The sequence below is a fragment of the Perissodus microlepis genome, chromosome 17, assembly GCF_051167445.1.
Source record: "Perissodus microlepis isolate ML-2025 ecotype Zambia chromosome 17, ASM5116744v1, whole genome shotgun sequence".
Classification (NCBI taxonomy): Eukaryota; Metazoa; Chordata; class Actinopteri; order Cichliformes; family Cichlidae; genus Perissodus; species Perissodus microlepis.
Window position 1 is genome coordinate 882,349 of NC_140477.1, and position 23,636 is coordinate 905,984.

At 42.6% G+C, this 23,636-nt stretch overlaps 1 protein-coding gene and 1 long non-coding RNA gene across 2 annotated transcripts in view; one reads left to right on the forward strand and one right to left on the reverse strand.

Annotated features, from left to right (window-relative positions):
• tmem178bb (transmembrane protein 178Bb) overlaps nucleotides 1-18,722 on the reverse strand; it is a 78,707-nt gene extending 59,985 nt beyond the window's left edge. The window contains exons 1-2 of the mRNA XM_084910495.1: nucleotides 18,154-18,722; nucleotides 17,213-17,903 (exon numbers count right to left, since the gene is read on the reverse strand). Of these exons, the coding sequence (XP_084766621.1) occupies nucleotides 17,213-17,594 (382 nt within the window). The 5' untranslated portion in view covers nucleotides 17,595-17,903; nucleotides 18,154-18,722. The remainder of the gene's footprint in view (nucleotides 1-17,212; nucleotides 17,904-18,153) is intronic.
• Nucleotides 7,375-11,634, forward strand: LOC146368950 (uncharacterized). The gene is made up of 3 exons (XR_014797387.1): nucleotides 7,375-7,591; nucleotides 7,884-10,050; nucleotides 10,214-11,634. It is a non-coding gene; the product is annotated as an uncharacterized LOC146368950 (long non-coding RNA).
• Nucleotides 18,723-23,636: the final 4,914 nt, after the last annotated feature.

The following is a 23,636-nucleotide window of genomic DNA, read 5'->3' on the forward strand; positions in this document are numbered from 1 at the left end:
AGGGTAGAAGGATTTCCAGTTCCTGCAGGGTCTGGCTGATCTTGATCTGGAGGGCATCTATGGTGAAATGGACCTGTCTTATCCTTTCACTTAAAAGGTGATTTTGTGCTCTCTGTAGAATCAAGTCTGCTCTGTATCCCCTGACAGTGGATCCAAGGCGCAGGCTCTTAGGAACAACTCTGCCAGTACCTCCTCTTTGACTCCCATCACCCTTTGGAACACAAACTTGGAGTAATTAGGACCCTACACCACCGGGCAGAACATGTTCCCTCTAAGCCTGAAGGAAAAAAGAAGGAACACACACATGTAAAGGAAGCACTCAAAACGTGCGGCTATCCTAAATGGGCGTTCTTAAAGTCAGCAAAGAGGCACAGAAAAGAAGACCAGACACCAACGAGGGAGGATAAGAAGGACAGACGCAACAACATTGTCATCCCCTATGTAGCCGGTGTATCAGAAAAACTTAGGAGAGTTTTCTCCAAGCATGACATCCCGGTGCATTTCAGACCCAGCAACACGCTCAGACAAAAACTGGTTCACCCGAAAGACAAAACGCCAAAACACAGACTTAACAATGTGGTGTATGCTGTACAGTGCAGCGAGGAATGCCCAGACCTCTACATTGGAGAGACCAAACAGCCACTTCACAAGCGCATGGCACAACACAGAAGAGCCACCTCCACAGGACAAGACTCAGCAGTCCATCTGCATCTTAAGGATATAGGACACTCTTTCGAGGATGCCAATGTTCACATTTTGGACAGAGAGGACAGATGGTTTGAAAGAGGAGTGAAAGAAGCCATCTATGTCCACTGTGAGCGACCATCTTTGAACAGAGGCGGGGGTTTACGACACCAACTCTCTGCCATCTATAATCCAGTTTTGAGATCCCTTCCCAGACGCCTTAACGCCCACTCACATCCTGGGCCATCTGACCTCAGGAATTCGCATGATAAGGTGGGGCCAGGTTTCACAATGAACACACCCGAAACTCTGGCTGATTGGGACCCACACCCAGTTTCACACCTTGGCTCAGGCGATTAGAAGATCATCAGGGGGTCCTTTTGTCCCTCTGTGGGGGGATACTCCCACTAGGTTTATATCTGGGACTCTCCACCATTTGACCTTAGAACTGAAGAAGCTTCTCGGATGAGAGGTGAAACGTCTTCAAGTAAACTTAAAGAAGTCCAGACGCTTTTCTTTGCAAGCTCCTTTGGCTTACACATATAGCACCAAATCACAAGAACAGTTAACTAAAGGTGCTTTATATTGTAAGGTAGAGACCCCACAATAATACAGAGCAAGCTGAGAAAACCCCAAGAAGCACAGGACCTGATAAACCTGCTTCCTGAAATAGGGCCCTGGTTTATCTGAAAACTGCTTTTACAACGTAATTTTGAAAATATTTCTATTATTAGTTAAATATATTTTTAAAATGTGGTTCCCCAATCAGCCACACAAGAGTAGCTGTGTTAGCTGCTTGTGGCAGTCCAAGTTTGTGTTCTCAATCTCGTGCTGTTGTCATGTCAGTTGGAGATGGCAGCATGGTGAGGAGTGACCCTGAACACCGCAGGCCAAGACCCACGAGCCAGCCTGACACAGAGACTCTGACAATGCTTTGCACAAGTCAAACTCACAACAACTCACACTGGAGTGCACCACAACACTAACATGCATGTGTTCATTGTATGTAGAAGTTCTCTTCCTGTGTGGTTGTAGGTGAAATGAACTTCAGAGTTGTTTGGATGTGATTTCACCAGGTGTCTCAAACTGGAACAAAGTAACATAACAAACACGCTTACAGTACTGGTCCTATGACCCAGGGGTTTTCAGGGTTTTCAGGAAACACTGTTACATGTTCAGTTTCTATGCCATATGTTAAAACAAGATCTAGAGTGTGATTAAAGTGGTGGGTGGGTTCTTTTACATTTTGAGAGAAGCCAGTTGAGTCTAATAACAGATTAAATGCCATGTTGAGGCTGTCATTTTTAGCATCTACATGGATGTTAAAATCACCCACAATAATTAATTTATCTGAGCTGAGAATCAGATAAAAAGTCTGAGAAATCAGAGAGAAACTCTGTGTAAGGCCCAGGTGGACGATAGATTATCACAAATTAGACTGGTTGTTAACTTTTTACAGGCTAAGCATCAGGCTTTCAAATGAATTAAAAGTCTATCTGGGTGTGATGGACCGAGTTGAAAAACAGGAGTCGTCCCAGGAATTATTAGAAAAATATAGTTTCCATTTATTTAACCCCCAAAAATTATATTTACAAGAGTAATAAATGTTGAGCTCATAAAAGAGGTCAAAGAAACAAAACTGAACTCAGGCAACGACTGCAAACTTAACGAACCAAACGACTGCTACAAACAAACATAACTGACCTAAACATGAATTGACATACAAGGGTATATATAATGGCTGATCAGACCATTGTGACACATGAGGGGTAACAAACAAACACAATCATAAATCACAAACAATGCAGTACAATCTAGTTTGTTAATAAACTAAACACCAAAGAAGAAAATCAAAAACCCCATTAAACCCTAAACTCAAATATTTAATTAAATACAAATACTTTGTTTTTAAATTAAAGAAAACACACATTCTCCCCTTCAGCAGGAAGTGGTGGTGTGGTCCAATTATCCCTCTTTGTATTTAATGGTTTCAAACCCTGGCTACCATCTTTTGTCCAGCAACTCCCAGGGATGATGGCAGGTAAGAAATAAAAAGACAAAGGTTAGTCAAAAATCAAAGAAATGAAGTAGTATGAATACATAAGTAAACTAAATGTGCGCGCTTACAAATAGAACAAATGTATCCAAACCAATCAATAAAGTTATTGGTAACTAAAATGTATTACTATGTTCAAATGAAGAATGAAAATACAAAAGTTACTGACTTTAGAGTGTGGCCACGGGTTTGGCCATCACACTGGGTCTTTGGTTGATTAATAAGCTGGTGTGAAGCTCATGTACCTTTAGTACCTCTTCTAAATAATAATTGGACTGGTATTTTCCCAGTCTACTTAAATACTCAAAGCACTTTACACAGTATGTCTAACTCACCCAAGCACTTTCTTTCTACACCCAAGTATTTTCTCTCTAACATTCAGGACACTTCAGCATGCAGGCAGGAGCAGCCGGCAATCGAACCACTAACCTTCCAGTTAGCAGATGACCTGCTCTACCTCCTGAACAACAGCCAGTGTTACACCGGTCACTAATCAGTTCTACTGGTAATAGGCCAATTGGCCAAGTCTGCAGTAATTTTCCTAAACTCAGTGCAGCCTGCAATACTGCTGTCCACAGTATATTTTACTTAATAGACTTCAGCTCTTGGCTGTCGACCACAAGATCCTATTAGAGCGATTAGAACATGCTGTAGGTATTACAGGTACTGTGCTGCAGTGGTTTGTATCATATCTATCTAATAGACTCCAGTTTGTTCATGTAAATGGAGAGTCCTCTTCACACACTGAGGTTAATTATGGAGTTCCACAGGGTTCAGTGCTAGGACCAGTTCTGTTTACACTACTTCAGGCCCCTCTTCTATGGAACCAGCTTCCAGTTTGGATTCAGGAGACACACCCTCTATACTTTCAAGATCAATCCTAAAACTTTTTTTTTTTTTAAAGCTTATAGTTAGGCCTGGATCAGTTGACCCTGAATGCTCCCGTAGGCTGGGATTCCCATGATGCACTGTTTCTTTTTCACTCATTATGTGTTTATACATGACTCTGCATTTAATCATTACTTATTATTAATTCCTGGTTCTCTACCACAGTGTGTCTTTATTCTGTCTTTGCCCCCTCACCACCAGCTGCTCACAGCAGAACATCTAGCATCACAACTTAACCCGCTGCTAATGGATGAGATCCCCCCAGAATGGCTAACTGAAAGATGGATAGTCCCAATCCCCCAAGGATTCCCAGAAGGGACCAGTGTCATCCGACTGCAGGCCAATAACCTGCCTGTTGCAACCACCAAATACCTAAAGAGAGTAAGACAAGTCCTGAGGAGTCAGCTGAACGAGAAGAACAATATCTGGACAATTAACACATGAACCCTGCTGGTCATCAGATACCATGATGTCATAATAATCTGTCTAACGAAGGAAACAGAAGTTACTGACATCAAAACAAGAAAGCGCTCAACCATGCATGTCGGGTTTCCTCCAAGTCGAGCATCCTGAGATTGTGCACTGAGCAGAAGGAAGGAGGTCGTGAACAAGTCACTGGATAGTGTCAGAACCACTATCCAAGATGAAATAACAAAGATCCATGAGTACATTAGGAAGATGGGATCTGTTGGAGCCCCTCCAACAGGAGCCCAGTTTGGGGATCACTGCTCCCTTCACCCTCCACAACTTCTCTAGCTTCTGTCTTAGTCCTCGGTATTTCTTCAGATTCTCATGTTCCTTTTTCCTGATGTTGCTGTCATTTGATGTACCTACATCTATCACTATGGTTGGAGTCATGTATATTATACACACACACACACACACACACACACACACACACACGGTCATCAATCTGATCAATGCATTTACATTACCACTGCATTGGAACCACTGAACCAACATGTGCATGACCTATATTTATATGTGTTACTGATTACAACAAGCTGCACCTGTCCTGTTAGTAAATTACCTGCAGCTGGATATCATCTCTTGGTTGGTACCTTGCTCTAAATTGCCTGGCTCTTGGCAGGTGGGCCGTGTTATATTTGAAAGCATGTTTCAAGCTCACTGCATCATATTAAGGTTGAAAATGAAATCATCAAGATGTCATCTAGCAGGTGGGTATTAGGATGATTTCTACAAGCTCCCCGGGTCCATATGGATGCAGATGAGAATACTGAGCTGCAGAACTCTAAAGTCTACTGAAGTCGACTTAAGTCTGAAATGCATTGCTTTCATTAACTGTTTTAAAAGCATTTGATTAGGCATTAGGAACACACAAGTTTCTGCTGGTTTAGATAAATGCATAACCACCTGAATAAACAAAGACATAGAACAAAAGCAAGTATAGAATCAAATAATGGAGTGAAGATGCAAGGGAAACAAAGCGGCACGTTGCGAGCCGGTAAGAAGACTGACCGTCATGCATGTGTGTGCATGCGCATTTTCTGTATCTGCTTAGAAGATCCCAGTAATGAAAAGGCAGCTTTACTGAGCTCAACACCTATCTCCACCTGTCAGCAGACAGGCCTCAGCCAATTACTCACAGAGAAATGGATGTCATTCAAATGTCAGAGTCATTCCAGTGGCACGTGTTGCCTGAGCCATGTGTCAGGGTGTTAATTAAATGCATCTCACAGGCTGCGTGGATCAAACCTGAGTTAAAAACAACAAAAGCAAAAACCTGCTGAAATGTGCAGGTGTGCCTTGGTAGGAGAACAACGGGAATTGAGAGAATTGGTGACCAGTGATGGACATTAGGCCAACTGTAAAAATTGGATGCAGTTGTTCGCACTAAACCCAAACATTCACCATCTTCACTCATGCAGCTATCCCACTGGCGCCAGCTGAAGGCTGCCAAGGTCGAAGCTGACTGCAACAACAAAATTCTCCATGATAACAGGATTGTTGTCAGAACTCTATTTATGGACATAACTGTATATGTTATGATTCTCTGTGATCTGAACCTTGTCTCTCGTGACTTAAAGTATAGTTGTTACAATTTTTTTACTGACATTTCTCTTGCTATAATGAACACCAAAATACTTTTGTTTGCTGTAATAGTTTCTTGTGTCCATACTGATCCTTAATCCGCAAAGCTCTTCTAATGGAAGGAGCTGAAACAGCTGGAATAAATCCAAATCTTCTGCCATTTAATTCATATCAGTCAAACCAATATTATCTCTAGTACAAGTGTTAATTAACAATTAATTAATTGCAAATTAACAGTTTGTGTTAAATTGTGTTTTTGTGTTTCGTTGGTAGAAGGATAGTTGCTACGATTAGGTAAGTATGTACTCACCCTCGTGGTTTTTCATCCTCACTGTACCGTGACAGCAGTGATGAAATGTTAAAATACTGTTAATACGGTGCAAGTGGTCAAACGTGCATATCTATACACCACCAATCGAAAGTTTGGACACACATTCTCACTTAATGGTTTTTCTTTATTTTTGCTACTTTCAACATTGTAGATACAAACTGAAGACATCAAGTACATGAAGCAACAATCCTGCACTGTAAACATAGATAAGAAATTCCAGATTCATGTAAGCAACAAATGGCTATGCTGAATTAAGCTGTATTTACAAGTAAAATAATCACTTAGAAAGTTAGAAGCGTCGTTCATGTCTGTATTGGAAGCCATGACATCTGCTTAATGAGCCTCCCTGCTCCTAAGAGTGCTGGCTATTCTCACACGGACCTCTTTCTGAAAAGCGCATTCAATGTTGATTTAAAGCTACAGATACAGAAAATCATAGGTTATACATGCAAGGTACCGAACATGAGCTGTGGGGTATTTGGGGGCTGAAATCTACATTCTGGGCACATGTGAACTAACCTTGATGATACTTAAAGTGGAGGAATATGAGGCGTTTAAATAACCCATTATAAATGAAGCTTGATCAAACTTTCACTTCTGTTAATCTTCTCTAAGGAGCAGGCGTTTGTGTATTTGTTTAATGATTGTTGCTGATGCTCACTAATAAAGGTGCTGACACTTGTGTAGGAGCTTTAGCTGAACTCACCGCAGATTTACTTAGAAAGAAAAATAATTTTCATCTTTTTTGCAGGAGTGACCTGGCTTCTCTGCTCTGAGCAAACTGCCCAGAAAACCCCCATCTCGCCAGCAGTGACGCTGTCGTCGTGGGAACGGCATTTTTCTTTCCACGTCTGTCGTCACCCGGAGCAGGAAGATTTGTTGTCTGACCTCCTGACGTTCAGAGAAACATTCATCCTGACCTGCTCTCATCAGCTCAGCTCAGCTCAGCCGCCAGCTCAATCTGCCTGCATAACATCTGTCAAACAGTCAATGCGTGTTACCATGACAACACAAACTAGAGAGGGGGGGAGGTGTTCTTGATTGTTACAAAGCACATGATAATGAGGCCCTTGTTTAGTCCCCCTTGTGTTAATCAGCAGTTGCAAATTAACAGTCTGTGGTTAGTGTGAGACGATGTTATGAGCAAACAGGGAGCACAAAGCTGATAACTATTGCCTTTCACTGAACACCCTGCCTGGATCCTGCTCCTGCACAATAATGCTCCCTTCATAGGACATAATTCTTGTGCTGTCCTGCAGTCCTGAGCAGTGAAAAGGACTTTCTTGTGTGGCGGGCAGCTGTGGCTACAGAGCTCCCTTCATCAGCTCTCCCTCCACACAGGCAGCAATTCTTCGGGGCAGGCAGAATAAGGGCCTGATTGATGTGGGCTCTTTCTAGAGGCCCACAGCACTCTGTTGACTTGATAAGCCATTGATTAAATGGGCAGAGGAAGATGAGGCTGGAGAGACACCGCGGGAGAGAGAGCTGCCTTCTAAAGAATGGAAATCACTGATGTGAAATCAAACATGGTTTTTATGCTGAATGCTTCAGGAAGTCTAAGCAGTGCATCCCAGCTCGCTGTAAGTGCACTCTGTTTTGTGAGGTGTGTGGATTTGCTTTGCTTCTTTTATCTTGTATTTTATGTTTCAGCTGAACTGCACTGTTTCATTTGTTAGGGTGCATTTACACCACGCTGCATGCTAAAGTGCATGAGCGAGGTGGCCTAAAGATAAAAGTAACAACGTACAAAATTTAACTACTTTTTACATTGTAGACACAAACTGAAGAGATCACATATATGAATGAAGATATATGAAAGTATGTGGCAATGGAAAAACTGATAAATGACTCTAAATATTTTTTATATTTTAGATTCCTCAAAGTAGCCGCCCTTTGCTTTGTTGACAGCGCTGCAAACCCTCAGCCTTCTCTCACTGAGCTTCATGATGTAGTCATCTGAAATGGTTTCACCTTATCAGGTAAATATGTTGAGAAAATTAGTTTCTTTCCTGGCACCCATTATTCTCGTTTATCTGTGGTTAAACACACACAACCCCCAGATAGACTGGTCCAAGCTCTGTATTGCTGGATGGAGCCTGTCGTGCCATGAGAACTGTCTACGCTCTGCCACACCCAGAGTCTCATCCTCCGCTCCATCTGAATTTCTCAAGTTACTCAAGTTCCGGTGGTCTGTCATGACCTCGCTATGGTCTTTAGCAAAGACAGCTCTCTCCCTCCCTCCACATCGCCAATCCGGTCGTAAAGTCTGACGTCACTAGCCGTGTCTGGGCCTAAACTCCGCTGCAGGTCCATATATCAAACGATCACCATGGCATTACTGAGAGTTGAAAAACTGTCTAAAGTCTTTCATCTTTAATAAAATGATCAGCGTTCTGCTCTACCAGGTGTAACAATTGAGTTTAACATCCAGGCATCCATGAAAACGGAATTTATGACATTTAATGGAGTTAGAAGTTAGCAGGAAGTTAGCTCTCTAGCTTCTATCTAAATACAATATAGCATGTCCTGACTGCGGGGTTTTGGAAACAAATTCAAACGTACAGCTCTGTTATCACTTCCAACATAAATGAAGACAGAAAACTAAACAGCAGTGACGTTTGTAGGGTTACTGAAGTTTGGCTAGCTGGTATATAATGATGTGCTATGTGACCGCTAGCGACACAGCTATGTTAGCATAATATAAACATGCTAACTTTTTTCCCACTCGATAAAAGTTAACGTGAGTGTTCTCGGTGGTCAGGAACAAATGTAATCGCATGGCAGGATGCTGTGAAAGGACCAAACGTCAGCCAGGAGAACAACTGAGATAATCCATCCACAATACGAGGTTAGTCATTCATATACTGCTGCATGGGCTGGGCTGTAGTTACATCCTAAGGTTTTAAAAACTGAGCTTAAATAAATGATTAGCGGTAATAAAAGCTGAGGGAGGTCAACAGTGATCACTGACTGTTTTAGGAGCTTTTTGAGATTAAATAGAAGAAAATACAAAATATTAAACATGTTAACAACACAAGAGCCGTATTAAACGCAGACTACTTTAGGCCCAGAAGTAGGATTCGTCACGTCATCACTTAACGACCGGATACCACTGTGGGATAGATCTGCTCCTTGGTGCTCTACTTCCCACTAGTCGCCTGTACAGCCTGGCCAAACCTAAAAGCGAGGCCATGGAGCGGCATAGCACAGACTCATTAGGAGCCGGAATAATCTATCCATCCACATCGCTGCCTGAGCCGTGTTTTTTTTCTTCGTGAAGACGAATGATAAGTCTCTGTCCGTGCATAGACTTTCAAGGATTAAACAAAATCACCATTAGAAATAAATATCCTCTTCCACAGCTGTGTTCCGCCTTTGAACTTCTTCAGCGGGCTACTATGTTCACTAAGGTGGGTTTAAGGAATGCTTAACATTTGGTCAGGATAAGGGAGGGAGACAGCTTTCAGTACTCACCTCGGACATTTCGAGTGCTTGGTCATGCCCTTCGGTCTCACCAACGCCCCAGCAGTTTTCAGGCATTGGTCAATGATGTATTGAAGGATTTCATTAACCACAGTGTTTTCATGTACCTAGACAACATTCAGATTTTTTCAAAGTCTTTGGAAGAACACAAGAATCACATCCGCCAGGTCTGCAAAACCTGGCAGATGTGATTCTTGCAGACCTGGCAGACCAATCTTGTTAGAGAACCGGATGTTCGTCTCTCATTTTTTGGGTTTATTGTGGAGCAAGGTCAGCTTCGGGCTGATCCGGCCAAGATTAAGGCCGTGGTGGAACGGCCGGAGCCCCAGACTCGGAAGCAACTGCAGGTGTCTTGGTTTCGCCAACTTCTACGGACGTTTTATTCCAGATTTTAGTGGAATTGCTCTGCCTCTGACATGCTTGACCTCTCCCAAGGTTTCATTTCAGTGGTTCCCGGCGCCACAACAGGATCGGGAGTTGTTGGCCATAAAGCTCACACTAGAGTCTGACTGGAGGGGACGGAACGGCCCCTTAATAGCTTATCATGTACACATTGGTAAGTTGTCTTGGTAAGGTTATTATTAATACATGCATTCATTGGGATGTGTGCATTTTGTACAGTGCATCTTTCTATGCAGCCATTGTGTACGTTATCTCTTAGTGTACAAAGGTTGCTGTCCCACAGTACAGCTGCACATGCTCTGTATGTATCCATACAGCGATGGTCTGTGGGAGAAACCATGAGGTCATCAAACATTAATGTTGGCTTTGTAACGACGGGGAAACAAACCACATCTTGATTCTTCCCCCTCATCACTCTCGCTTTCTCACCGTGTCCATCTACGCTGCCTGTGGTTATAGGAGTCACACTGGATGAGTAAGTCTCCCAGCCGATCAGAGCTGCTGTCTGCTTCTGGACTCGCACGTTAAAGGCAAAAGAGAAATCGGGTTTGTGTGCTGATCATTTGTATTGCATTTATATTCTCATTTTCCATGAAAAGACACAAAATGATCATAATACAATGGATCCATTTGACTGGATGTATTTGGAGTGATTTTCAGGTGCTTCTGTTATGCAGTAGTTTAATATAATGAGGAGAGAGAGCGAAAGCCCCCTAGTGGAGGATGGATATGATGAATATGATGAAAACCTGGATACACATATTCACAGAGAAACACTGAGTGTAATGATTTGGCCCATAAATTTCCTTTTCTGTTTATTAAATAAATATTGATCTTTCCTTGGAACTGATTGTGAATTGAAACATGCTGAGTTAACTCCTGATCTTTACTATTTTACAAAGCTCTACTGGGGTTTCTGTGACGCAGTCAAAGAGCTTCGTGTATTAGTAACAGAGAACATGTACACACAAAGCTCTTTAAAGGAGAAACAGAGTTAGTTTGTATCTGTCAAAATGAGTGAAGCAGCAGAAACCAGGTCATTCGCTTGAAGTCAAACCTTATGTTTAACCTTTGTGCGACAAAACTAGCAAGAGTCTCCTCACCTCACAGCCACTGAGGCTATAGACTCAACCCGACTCCATCTCTGAAATATTACAAAGAGACAGCAAAGGCATAAAGGAGCATTCAGTACACTGGCACTGAAGCTTCTGTCAAATCTCATTACATCTGTTCATCAGGATCATTCTCTGCTAAATAGCACAGAAACATCAGATTAGCTTTGTAGCGCTGAAAGTCAAACCTCTCCTGGTGCCTGACTACAGTTCTGATAATTTGACATGTTTGTGTGACATTACTGCAGAGTGACACACAAATAAAGGTGTACCTTATACTGCTCAGGGAAATATTTTTGTCTATGTTTCATTACTCTTGGGGTGTGATGGCTGCACCTAATATGAAGTGAGTGAGTTTGCTCAGCCTGTCTTCAGTCTGTGGGTGCACTAATGAGCACAGAGTGCAGCCACATGTGAATAATTTAACTGTTTCCAGGAGGATGAGAGAACTCCTGGCTGTGTTTCCGTGGCCACAAGAAAACACGTTTCACATAAATAAGCTAAATAAAACCTGGATTCTTAAAACGATGGAGGCTATAATAACCTGACACACAGATGCGCGTATGGCCTGGTTACGACCCGGTTTAAATGAGGCAGAAGCTGAATCTGAGACCATCGTTTGTCATCTGCTTGGATATTTTTTACAGTAGTATCATCAAGAACTGATACTGATCTAGTACTTCATTGGAAGGTAACACAATCAAAACCACTAAAATATATGTATTTGTCATGTCCACCTTCAGAAGGCTGCCTGAGGAAACCCAAACCAGCACTAAGCTCCTCACCTTTACTCACATGGCTACCTCTTTCCTGAATTAGTAAAAACAACGTTTTGCTTCCTGAGTTTAACCCAGAGAATCAAAAGAGGGCGTGTCACTCTAGTACTGGCCAATGACAGACAAGGAGGGGGGGGCCTTTCACTTTCTCATAACATTGAAGGTATGAGAATGGGTGGATGGATGGACTACTTGTTGAAATGTTACCAGCGTCACTGACTTTCAGGTGTGCTCCTCTTTTATCGTCCTCTAATTGCAGAAATCATTTTGACGTTACAGTTTCAGTTTTTGACACCAAGCAGGTCTGTAATATCAAGTTTAAATAGGAAACTTGTTATTTTATTGTCATTAAAATTAGACCTCATAGACAGCTGTCCATCATAAAAGTGCCACACCCACCTGCCAAACCCTCCATGTGTCTATCAAATGAGTAGTTCAGCCAGTGGGCTCATTTACAGGGAACCTGTGAGATACCTTTAACCTCCCGTAGTATCTAATTTAACCCTCCCCGGGTCTCCTGGGGAATCGAGTAATCCAATCCAAGGCCTTTCCCTGCTGTTTCTGCTTGGACGGGACTGTGAATGTCTTTATGAGGAACTGAAAGGCCTTTTCCTCACAGGGTGACGGCAGATGGTACAGGAAACCTCACTCCCCCACCCCCACCACACTCTCTCTGTAATCCTCCCCTCCCTGTTCATCCTGTTCTCCACAGCCATCATTGGTTTTCTCTTTCTTCTCATTTTCTGTCTCATACCACTTTTTAGCTTATGTTTGTCCATTGTTGTTTTATCTGTCCCTTCCTTGGGACGGACACAGCAGCAGAGTGAGCTGCTTCCATAGCAGTACATCCCCAGCAGATCGCGCACCATGCCCATTCACTGTAACCAAGATCATACAACACATATTTGGATTATCAACATCACACACACACACACACACAGCGTGTTTTCACATCCTTGTGGGGACATGTAGTTGACATAATACTTTCCCTAGCCGCTTACCCTAACCATCAAAAATAAATGCCTAACCCTAACCCTGACCCTAACCCACAACCTAAACCATAACCTAACTGTAGCCCTGACACTAAAACCACATTTTGAGTCTGAAGAAGTACCTTTAAACTCGTGAGGGGGGATTTTGTCCCCATAAGGGTTGTTGGTCCCCACAAAGATATGTAAACACGTACATACACACACACTTTTTTATGTGTGTGTTGTTTGATACAGACTTACAGACTGTGTCATTCAGACTCCACCCGAATATGCTTTGTGAGGTTTGTTGTAAAGAAATAATTTATAATCACTTGATAAATCATCCTCTTACTGTAGCCGTTGACCTCATACCTCATCTTCTCTGCCCTCTTTCCATAAATCTGCATAATGATGCAGCATGCTATTATGGAAGATACTGGAAAATGAGGAGATGAAGGGATGTTGCTGATCTGGCTAAACACTGAACGCTGGAGCAATATTAGAGCACATGCCAGAGAGATGAATAAGGACCAAAACATTAGTCTCAGATCTGTTAAGTTTGAAATTAAATGTGAAAGGGAATCAGATTTGACCGTGCAAAGTGATGGGCGGGTAATGATTCATGTCTTATATTTAACAAGTTCTATATTTATTTATTTTTTTAAACAGCATAATCTATTTAAAATGGTCAGGACACGATTCATCAGTGTTTCGATGTGTGTCCAATAACAAGGATGCAGAGCAATGAAGAAGCAGCAGTATGTGGTCAGTTTGTGTATTTAGTATCTTGTCCAGAGACATGTGGACATGTGGACCGAAGGAAGCAGGGTTTGAGGTTAAGATGGAATAAGTGTGTGTGTGTGTGTGTGTGTGTGTGTGTGTGTGTGTGTGTGTGTGTGTGTGTGTGTGTGTGTACACGCTCACTGGGAGCAGCTGGGTGACCCTTAGTACAAGTTTATGCACCAAAGCAAACACAGAGGAGACCTCATCAAAGGACTACTGGCGTTTCAATCTCTCGCCTGGTAATTGTGAAAAAACTTTAGATATTAGCACTATAAAATAACTTGAGCTCTTTGTTTTTCCCATATGCAGGAGAATATGGGGAGGCAAGCGCATATTAAAATATCCAGGTTCATATTTGGTTATTCAGCTAATTTATACTGTTAGACCAACAACACAATACTAGTTAATCTTCATAAATGTGGAGAAAGATTCTCCTAAAAGTCGATCATGAATTAACTGAGGTTAACCACATTTGTTGGAAAGCTCAGTTCAGTTTCACGAGCCACAAGTAATAGAACCTCTCTGACAAAGTAAAGCAGGCTAAAAGATCTCATACAGCTTCACATGATTTCATGCTTTAAAGAAAAAGCTGTAAAACAAAGTGACAGCTTTCAGTCTGGAAAGAGTTACAAAAACATTTCTAAGGCTTTGGGACTCCAGTGAACCAGGATGAGAGCCATTATCCACACATGAACCTTCCCAGGAGCGACCAGCCTACCAAAGGTACTCCAAGGGTTTATCAACAACTCATCCAGGAGGTCACAGGAGAACCCAGAACAACATCTGAAAATGTCTCACTTGTCTCATTTACAGTCAGAGGTCGTGATTCAACGATAACAAAGAGCCTGGGCAAAATGGCATCTGTGGGAGAGTTCCAAGGAGAAAACCACTGTTGACCAAAAAGAACACAAAGACTCGTCTCGCATTTGCAAAAAATAAAAAAAAACATGTTGATGATCCCCAGGACTTTTGAGAAAATATTCTGTAGATTCGTGAGGCAAAAGTTGAGCTTCGTGGAAGGTTTGAGTCCCGTTACATCTGCCATCAAACTAACACCATTTCAGAAAAGGACATCAAACTAACAGTCGGACATGATGTGTGGTCGTGTGATCATCTGGGACTGCTTTGCTGCTTCAGGGCCGGATGACCTGCTATAATTAATGGAGCCATGAATTCTGGTGTCTAACAGAACATCCTGAAGGCAAATGTCCAGCCATCAGTTTCTGCCCTGAAGCTCAAGAGGACTTGGGTTATGCAGCAGGTCCACCTCTGGATGACAACAAAAACCAACTGGAGATTTTTGAGTGGCCGAGTCAAATTTCAAATGTAAATGATTGAGATACTTTGGAATGACCTTAAACATAATCCATGCTGGAAAACCATCAGTGTGGCTGAATTAAGACAATTTTGCAAAGCAGAGAGGGTCAAATGTCCTCCACAAGGATGTGAAACTCATTGCTAGTTACTGCAACACTTGAGTTACAGTTGTTGCTGCCAAGGGTGGCACAGCCAGTTATTAGGTTGTATTGATGCACGCTCAGTCATCCAGGTAAGTAAATCCCAAAAGGTGGATTCTGTTCATCTGGACGTTTTCAGTGGCAGAAACATTTCGTCATCATCAGGTGACGTCTTCAGTCTCAGCTGACTGCAGGTTTCCAACCTTATAATCAGGACATTTGCATAATGACTGAAACCAGCCACTGAATGAACAGTGAGCTGGGAGGTCAGTTCCTTGATCATTAATATCCAAATTGTCGTGATGATTGATCAATAACCATGAGAGAGTTGGGGAATGGCTGCAATCACAGCATTATTAGATGGTGACAGATGTACCCTTAGGCCCCCTCCTCCATTCAGAGATGGTCTTTCCCTTTTCACATAAATGGCTTCCTTGACTCCGTGTCCAGGATGTGTACGTCCTCATCATTGAAAGAGTGATCAACAAACTGACCTCACAGCTCATTGTTCCTTCAGTGGTGCTGGTTTCAGTCATTATGCAAATGTCCTGTTTATAAGGTTGAAACCTGCAGTCAGCTGAGACTGAAGACGTCACCTGATGATGACGAAACGTTTCTCCCACTGAAAACGTCCAGATGAACAGAATCCACCTTTTGGGAACTACTTACTAGGTTTAGGGGCAATTACTGTTTTTACATTTTGAATACTCATTTTTTAATATGATTTATGTTTTCTTATTTCTTAACATCACAAAAATGACATTTAAACAGGCATTTGTACACAGCCATAAAAGGCTGATGGGGTATTGGTGCCTGTCTGGTGTTCCCACTGAACTTTTATACTTTGAACAGTAGTATTAGTAATACCAGTATCACTAAAAGAATTGGCAGCAATTGTATTTGTGGTGTAGTAGCAGCAGTAATATGGTAAAATATGGTACTAATAGGTTGCTGCTTGTAGGTGTCACTGCTGACTGTGTTGTTGTAAAGCAGCTGCATGTAGCTACAGGAGTTGTTAGATGATCACACAACTGTACATGCATCGTGCATGGATTTAAGTGTTTATGCCCACAGCTACGTCCTTACTGATCCATTATTGGGAGGTGACACTCAGAGGCATCATGGAGACAAACCACACATAGTTTTCCAAGCTGATGGAGATGGAACAGATCAGAGCTCTCTATGGAGGCATTCATCTGATCACTGAGTGCTCTGACTGTGGGCTGCCCATTACTGCAGATGGTAGGCCATCAAGGCCATTCAGGCATCGTCAAAGGAAGGCACAGCTGCAGCTCACACACACACACACACACACACACACACACACACACACACACACACACAGTCTTGTTCCATTTTTGACTCGAGCCAGTAACTTCCATCAGAAAGCTCATCCTCGTTGCCTTAACACGCAGCTCGCCTGTGAAGCACAATCAGAGGCAGAAGGACGGGCCTGGACTTTGAATATACAAATCATGGTGTGTGTTTGTTTAAATGCAGGAATTAACATTTGCATAAGCAGTACTAAAACTACCATGTCTCATATGGTCCTCGTAGGTTTCGCCTGACTCTATTTTGATAGATAAGCTACACTTTATAATAGCAAACAAAGGTGACGTGACTCCATAGTGCAGCAGTTTACACATTCTTCTAACGAGCAAAAGATCCCAGGATCACAAATAAATCCCTTATATGTGAAGCTACGCTGTGTCAATGAGGGAGTAACTTGGCTCCAGTTCCTGTTGATGAAGTAATATGGACAGTACCACAGTCTGTACTATCCTGATCATCTGCACATACTTGTTGTACTATAGCACAGTTAACATTTTTGATTTGCAATGCTGCATTACTCATTCACAGAGTGTCACATACTGCTCTTTAGCTCCTTCCTTAACAAGCAACTCTTCCTGTTTCACGCTGAGTGCTTGGCGAGCCCATGAACATCCTGAAACGATTATGTCATATTTTGCAGGAGCAGGTTCACACACACGCACACACACTGCTGCTCGGCGTCGTCGTCAACATGCAAATAGCATGACAACAGGCCCTAACCCTGAGCCATGCCCCTGGAGCAACATGAGCTTCCAGAACAGGATGATTTATATTGTTCGATCAGTGACCACAGAGCAGCCTGAATCCTTTCCTGCGATTCATGTTCCAGCACATCCATCGTGTTTCTGTCACTCTAACGTAGCGTCTGTGTCATTCTTGTCTTACCTTTCCGGATGCTCTCTTCGATTTCGTGGTCGAAGGCCAGCCGATGGCATTTCCTCCACAGCCCCATGTTGGTGGAGTTATACTGCCTACTACATTCATCTGCGGCGCTCATGGCGAACAGCTGCCGTCTGTTCCGGGCCAAAAGCAGCTTCTCTTGCCAGCGGGACACGCTGCTCCGGCTGGCCCGCAGCGGTAGGCTGTTGTTGGGGATGTAGATGAAGCCCGGGTCCTTGCGGCGGCTGGAAAAGCTTCGGCACCGCTCCCTGTACCGTCTGGCGTCTGTCTCGTACCAGTGGTCGGAGCACATCGCCACGGCCAGCATGCCCAGGGCGCAAAGAGAAAGAGAGAGGCCGGCGTAGAGCAGTAACTTCCCCGCAGCCATGCTCGGTTCTGTCACAGCCGCATCAGCACCTCGACAGACGGACAGCTCCTCTGCGGCTTCCCCACCGCTTCAACTCACATCACCTCTGGAGAGCAGCGTCGGGACCATCCTCCGGGTGACCTTTATGTACAAACGGAAGGCGAACCTTTTCGGCGGCACAGTCTGCAGACAAATACGTTTAATCCCCGGACGCGGAGGTTTTCGGTGATAAAGTGCCCACGTCCGTCCTGCGTGCGCGGCGCTGCAGCACCTCGGCGGAGAGAAAAAGACGCTTATCTCATTTCAGCTCCCAGCCACGGATCCGTCTGTCTGAGTAGGGCGACACCATCAAGCACAAAACACATCAGCACGCCGCTAAGGGTTTAGTTAAACATGTAGTAGGCCATACGTGACACGAACCACTGCATAACCCACCCACTGACAGAAACGATGAACGAAGAAGAGTTCAAACATGCATCGAGTGATTTATACAGCCGTATTTACCGAATGTAAAGGTGCGATTGAACGAGCACGAACATGCACCACCTATAACGTGCAGCTCATAGTTTAGAGAACCAACCTGATGTGTCCACAGAGCCCACGCAGACCGCAGCCCACCAGCCAGAGCACAGCGCAGGGGTATCAGCGCCACAGTCAGCATCCCCAGCACGTCTGAGGGGATGACGGCAGCTGCTACACAGCAGGCCTGAGCGCTGACCAATCAGCACCAGTCTGTGTGGAGCAGCGCCGTCAGCTCACGGGCTACATGACTACAGCTGCCCGCGTGAAATCTCCAGTTTGATTTTTGATTCGGATTCAACTTTATTGTCATTACAGTTTGAATCTAATCACACGTGCAAGAGCAGTAAGAGCAATAGGAGCAGATTATATACCAATAAGGGTAGTATAAAAGGTGGGAATAGTTATGAACAGATTATGTACAAATAAGTTAAGTATACAGATGTTTATATTGCTATACAGACGGGCAGATTTACAGATATTGTATGAACAAATATACAGATGTGCTACATATATACAGATGTATCGATCTGTGGTAACCAGATCTACAGAGTGCTGCACTGACATTCACTTAAACGGAAAAATCCAACGAAGCAGCGATGGAGGCGGAGTGGATTCCCTCACAGTGTTAGAACATTCTGCTCGAAACACTGAAAGCTGAGCCGTTCCCTTCAAACTAATGGGGGGGGGGCAGGAAAACAGGAATTTCTGCTGTGAAGTTTCCAAATGTGATCATGTGAAATAGGTTTTCAGTTGTTTCTAGTTGTTGCCTCAATAAGTGCTTCCTGCAGGAATACAACATATGTTTGACACAGTCACGTGACCATGCATAGCTTCAGCTCCTGAACAGGCTGCTGTCAGTCATGGTGTATAAAGCATATGTTGGTGGACTGACCAGCAGTGACACCAAAGCTGGTATTACTGTTCTTCTGAGTGTTTATTGGTGGAGACATTTACCTCAAAGGTGGTTTCGATAACTATGGTCCATGTTCATGTCTGTGTAGCTCAAACATTTTGGGTCACATTAAAATGAAGGGACAGCTGAAACCATGTTTTCCTGAATTCAAGTAGTGTTGCTTCTTAAACTTGACTCAAACGTTTCTCAAGTCAAAGAAATGGGTTTTTTTCATCACCCATAAAGAATATGCCATATTCTGCAGAAACTGGCTATTTTAGGACCCAGAAGAGCTGCTTTTCAGTTAATGTAGGCAATATTGATATTAGTATGTTGTATGCTGTTTATTTAGCCTGACACATTTTTTTTGTAGGTGCTTGAGCACTGCAGCCCAAAAAGACATTGAGTCACATATTTAGAAGGAAGCTAAAGTAATTTATGATTGGTCATAATTATGCTGATCAAAGCTGTTTAAATAATTCATTGAGGTACATAAAAAATGCACATTTTAAAAATTTGGACTGAAAACATCCAGAACAATCTCCGGCTTCTACTTTCTGTTTCTTCATATCTGGCGCCATCTTCTGTTATTAAAGAGCAATAGACTCCGGGTGCCACCTAGAGCTGCAATCAATTCAGTAACAATTCAAAAGATCCATTCAACTTCTCAAAGTAGCTTCAGCTTAAATGAAAATTGGGAAAAAACTGAACAGAATGAAAAATAATAAATGGTAAAGTATTGATCGAGAGTGAAAGCACAGTCAAAACACAGAGCAGTGTTTGCAGGAAGCTGGCAGGAAACGCTGTGTGTGGCAGGCACATTTGCAGACCCAAATTTCAGACAGCAGACGGGACTGTGCTCGGAAACTGGAACTGGCAAATACCAACAGACAGGTTCAAACAGAGAACTGACACTTAGACAGGACACACAGTAAGAGGGAGACAGACACTAAATACAAGAGGGAATCAGGACAAAGAGGAAACACCTGGAGAACACGGCTGGCAACAGTCTAAGAGGTGAGACGGGGACAAGTGGCTGCAGAATAAAACAGGATACACAAACTGAGGCGCAGACTGACTAAAATACAGGGAACAAAGGGAGAGGGCCAAGAGAGGTGAGAGAAAGCAGACAGACACATAGAAACATGACTGGAGAAGAGGAAGACTTCACAGGGAAGGACACAGAGACGAGACCAGGACATGAAAAGGGGCCTAATAACAAACAACACAACCTAAACTAGAAATACAGAGAACAAGGAAAAATAGTCACACAGGGAGCCCAACAATAATGATTAAACAAGACCCTAACAGAACCCTGCTGGAACAGCTCTACATTTAAAATCTTCAGTTGGTAAAAAACAAAATGAAAATGTAATTCTAATGAGCTAAGTCGAAAAAGAAAGAAACACTGACAAAATACAAATAAAGGAAGAACTTCACAGCCTTTAGGTTTACTCAACAAACGAATTCGCTTTGCTGTGTCGACTTAGTTTAAGAAATTCATCCGACGTTTGTCAGAGTAAACATTACTCATCTTTCACATGTACTCAGTGGTTTAACATAAGAATCCTCAAACTGTCTTCCTTCACTACACCTTTTTACCATGATAAAATGGTAGGGTGCATACCATTAGTGTTGCCTGTATGCACTCTACATGAGCATCTTCACCTTTCTGCTAACCTGTTCAACTTGGTCAGAGCCATCGTCCCCCTCTCCATCGTGCTAATGCTCATGCTAACTGAATTATTAAAAACGTTTTCAAACTCCATCTTCTCGACGTCACGCTTGTTGCCCAAGGTTGTTAGCAAGAGAATCACATTTATTATGATGCAAAATTACTGAAGCTCGTTTACTGGCTAATGCTACAGTTGAGGCCAAAATTATTAGCCCCCCAGGAATTTTGGATCATTTTGCTAAACTTTTGCCCAATGTTTGCAGCATTGATGAAACTTGATATAATCAAACATTCACCAGCGCTATTTAGTAGCTTTTGGTACATTATAAAATAAATTTTTAGGCTTGCTTTATATCAAATATAATAATAAAAATGGGGTGGTCAAAAATATTAGCCCTATGTGAATGTTTGCTTTCAAAACTCCAAGATCAATTAACCAATCAGCTTTGAAACCACATGTGTGCAGTCAACTGGCTTCCTAACAACATTCAATCAGCATAGAAAGGGTCCAAGGAACAGGGACTTGAACACATGAGAGGAACTACTGTTACTGACCATTGCCAAAGACAAAGGAAATAATTCTGGAGCTCAGAAAAAAGATAGTAGAGGCTCGTGATAAAGGGCAAGGCTACATTGCCATTTCCAAGCAATTCACAGTGTCTAGAAATGCTGTATGTTGCATCATTGCCAAGTACAAGGAGACAAATTCTGAAACAAACCTGGCCGTGGCCGTAAGCACAAGATTTCAAGAACTCTGGAGAGGAAAATAGTCAAAGATGTCAGCAAGGAACCCCGGACATCTGCATCTGGAGTTGATGTTTCAAGGAACACAGTTGTGACGGCTCTTCATTGTGGCGGACTTCAGCAGCATCGTCCCAGAACATCCCCTTTACTCAAAGAGCAGCACATCGTAGCCCGACTGAGGTTTGCCAATGAACATTTGAAAGGTAAAGATGAGTTTTGGTAGTCTGTGCTTTGATCTGATGAGACTAAACTGGAACTGTCTCAGCACAGTTGTTGCTTATGTTTGGTGAAGAAAGGCACAGGCCTTCAACCCCAGGAACACAGTTGGGAACATCATGCTGTGAGGCTGTTTTGGCGCCTCGGGCACAGGAAGCCTTGTTTGGTTGCATGACATCATGAAAAAAGAAATTATGCTGACATTTTGAAGGAGAATTTGCAGAAATCTGCTCATAGTCTAGGCTTAGGTCATCGCTGGGACTTCCAGCAAGACAATGACCCAAAGCATGCATCAAAATTAGTCCAACAGTTCCTCAAGGATACCAAAACCAAGATCCTGGAGTGGACCATTCAGTTTGGAGCAGCTAGAACAGTTTGCAATGGAGGAATAGGCCAAAATCCCTCAGGAGACCTGTGCCAACCTTGTAAAGACCTACTCTAAGAGATTGTTGTCAGTTGTGGCTCAGAAAGGGTACAGTATTGACTATTAATGGCCATGGGGCTAATAATTTTGGATGTTTCATTTTTGCCCTTTTTTCAGTTTGGTGTATCAATAAAATATTGTAATTAAACTTAGTGGACATTGTTATTTTGGAAGCAGACGCACTATACAAAACAAAGACTTGTTGTTAATGGTCATTTTCACACTGAAATCCAGAGTGCTGTCTAATTTCATAAAGGGGGCTAATAATTTTGGCCTCAACTGTAGCTGGTCTAACTGATCTCAGAACAGTAGGCACCATACCTTCCATCAGTTCAGTCACAGAGTGGCAGTTTATCCACAACGAGCATGCACAAACCACCAGAAACAAGCTGCTGGCCCCTCAGCTTGCTCATCTGCAGTCTTTGTTAACATGAGACGAAAATGCCTTAAGACAGAGATAAATACACTTTGCCATGAGATGAAACAAGCATAGCTTTCTTCAGCCACAAGATGCCTGTAACGTAAAGGCTGGATGCACATATTATTTGACAGGTGAGTAGCTTTACGACAGAGCTGTCTGACATGAAAGCCTTGCTTTACTTTGGTACATTTTAATTTAAGTCTATTTTCAGATGTGAAAACGCTTCAGGTCACCAAGACTTTTACAGTCTAACATGAAAACCATGATGCTGGTACTGTAGATGAGCTTTTTATTCAATAAGTCATATTCAACCACAGTAAATAAAAAAAGGTTCTGTGTAACGCACTGCTCTTAGACAAACGTTTGCAAAAGCATCTTTTCCAAGTGTGCTACTGATGACACTGTCTCATGCATTCTTACACTACTATACACTGCACTATTGCTGGTTGTGCTCCACTCTGGACTGGCTGAGTGAATGTGACTACAGTAAAGCGACTCTGTTGGCAGGTTCAAGCACACGTGTGCACTGTGGTCCCATAGAGCACTGAGCCATGGGTCCCATGCACCTACCTTAAACGTCTCATGATACGTTGCGTGGACCAGGCAGGTTAGGACCCAAATACAGGACTCTCAAGCTGGACTGAACTTAACAACAGCTTTATTGCTGGAGAAAATACAAATAACTAAATACAAGGAACTTAACTGTCAGGAACTCAAACACTCGAGATTGTGTGAAAAAGAAAGACAGAAAGAAAGTAAATAGCAAAGATATGTTGAATAGAAAGGTATTAATGAAATGTCACAAAACAATGTCATTAAAATATCATTATGAATTTACAGTTTTTTATTTATATAGGCATGAATTAAACCCATTTTGTGCCTGTGTGTGTGTGTGTGTGTGTGTGTGTCAGAACAAGTGTTAAGCATAGATAAAAGTGCTGCAAAATGAGACTTTTAGACTGTTGTCAGAAGTATTCATTCATCTGTCTGCACATGAATATAAACTTGAGTCTCATTCTTAATCCACAGGATATTTAATATGATGCTAGTGCGCCCTTACCAGCTATACCAGCTTTACTAATATTTTATTTTTTTTATTAAGATTTATATGTTGTGTTTTTTTGTTGTTTGGTTTTTTTAACGATGGACGTAAAGTGTGTCAGTAAAGA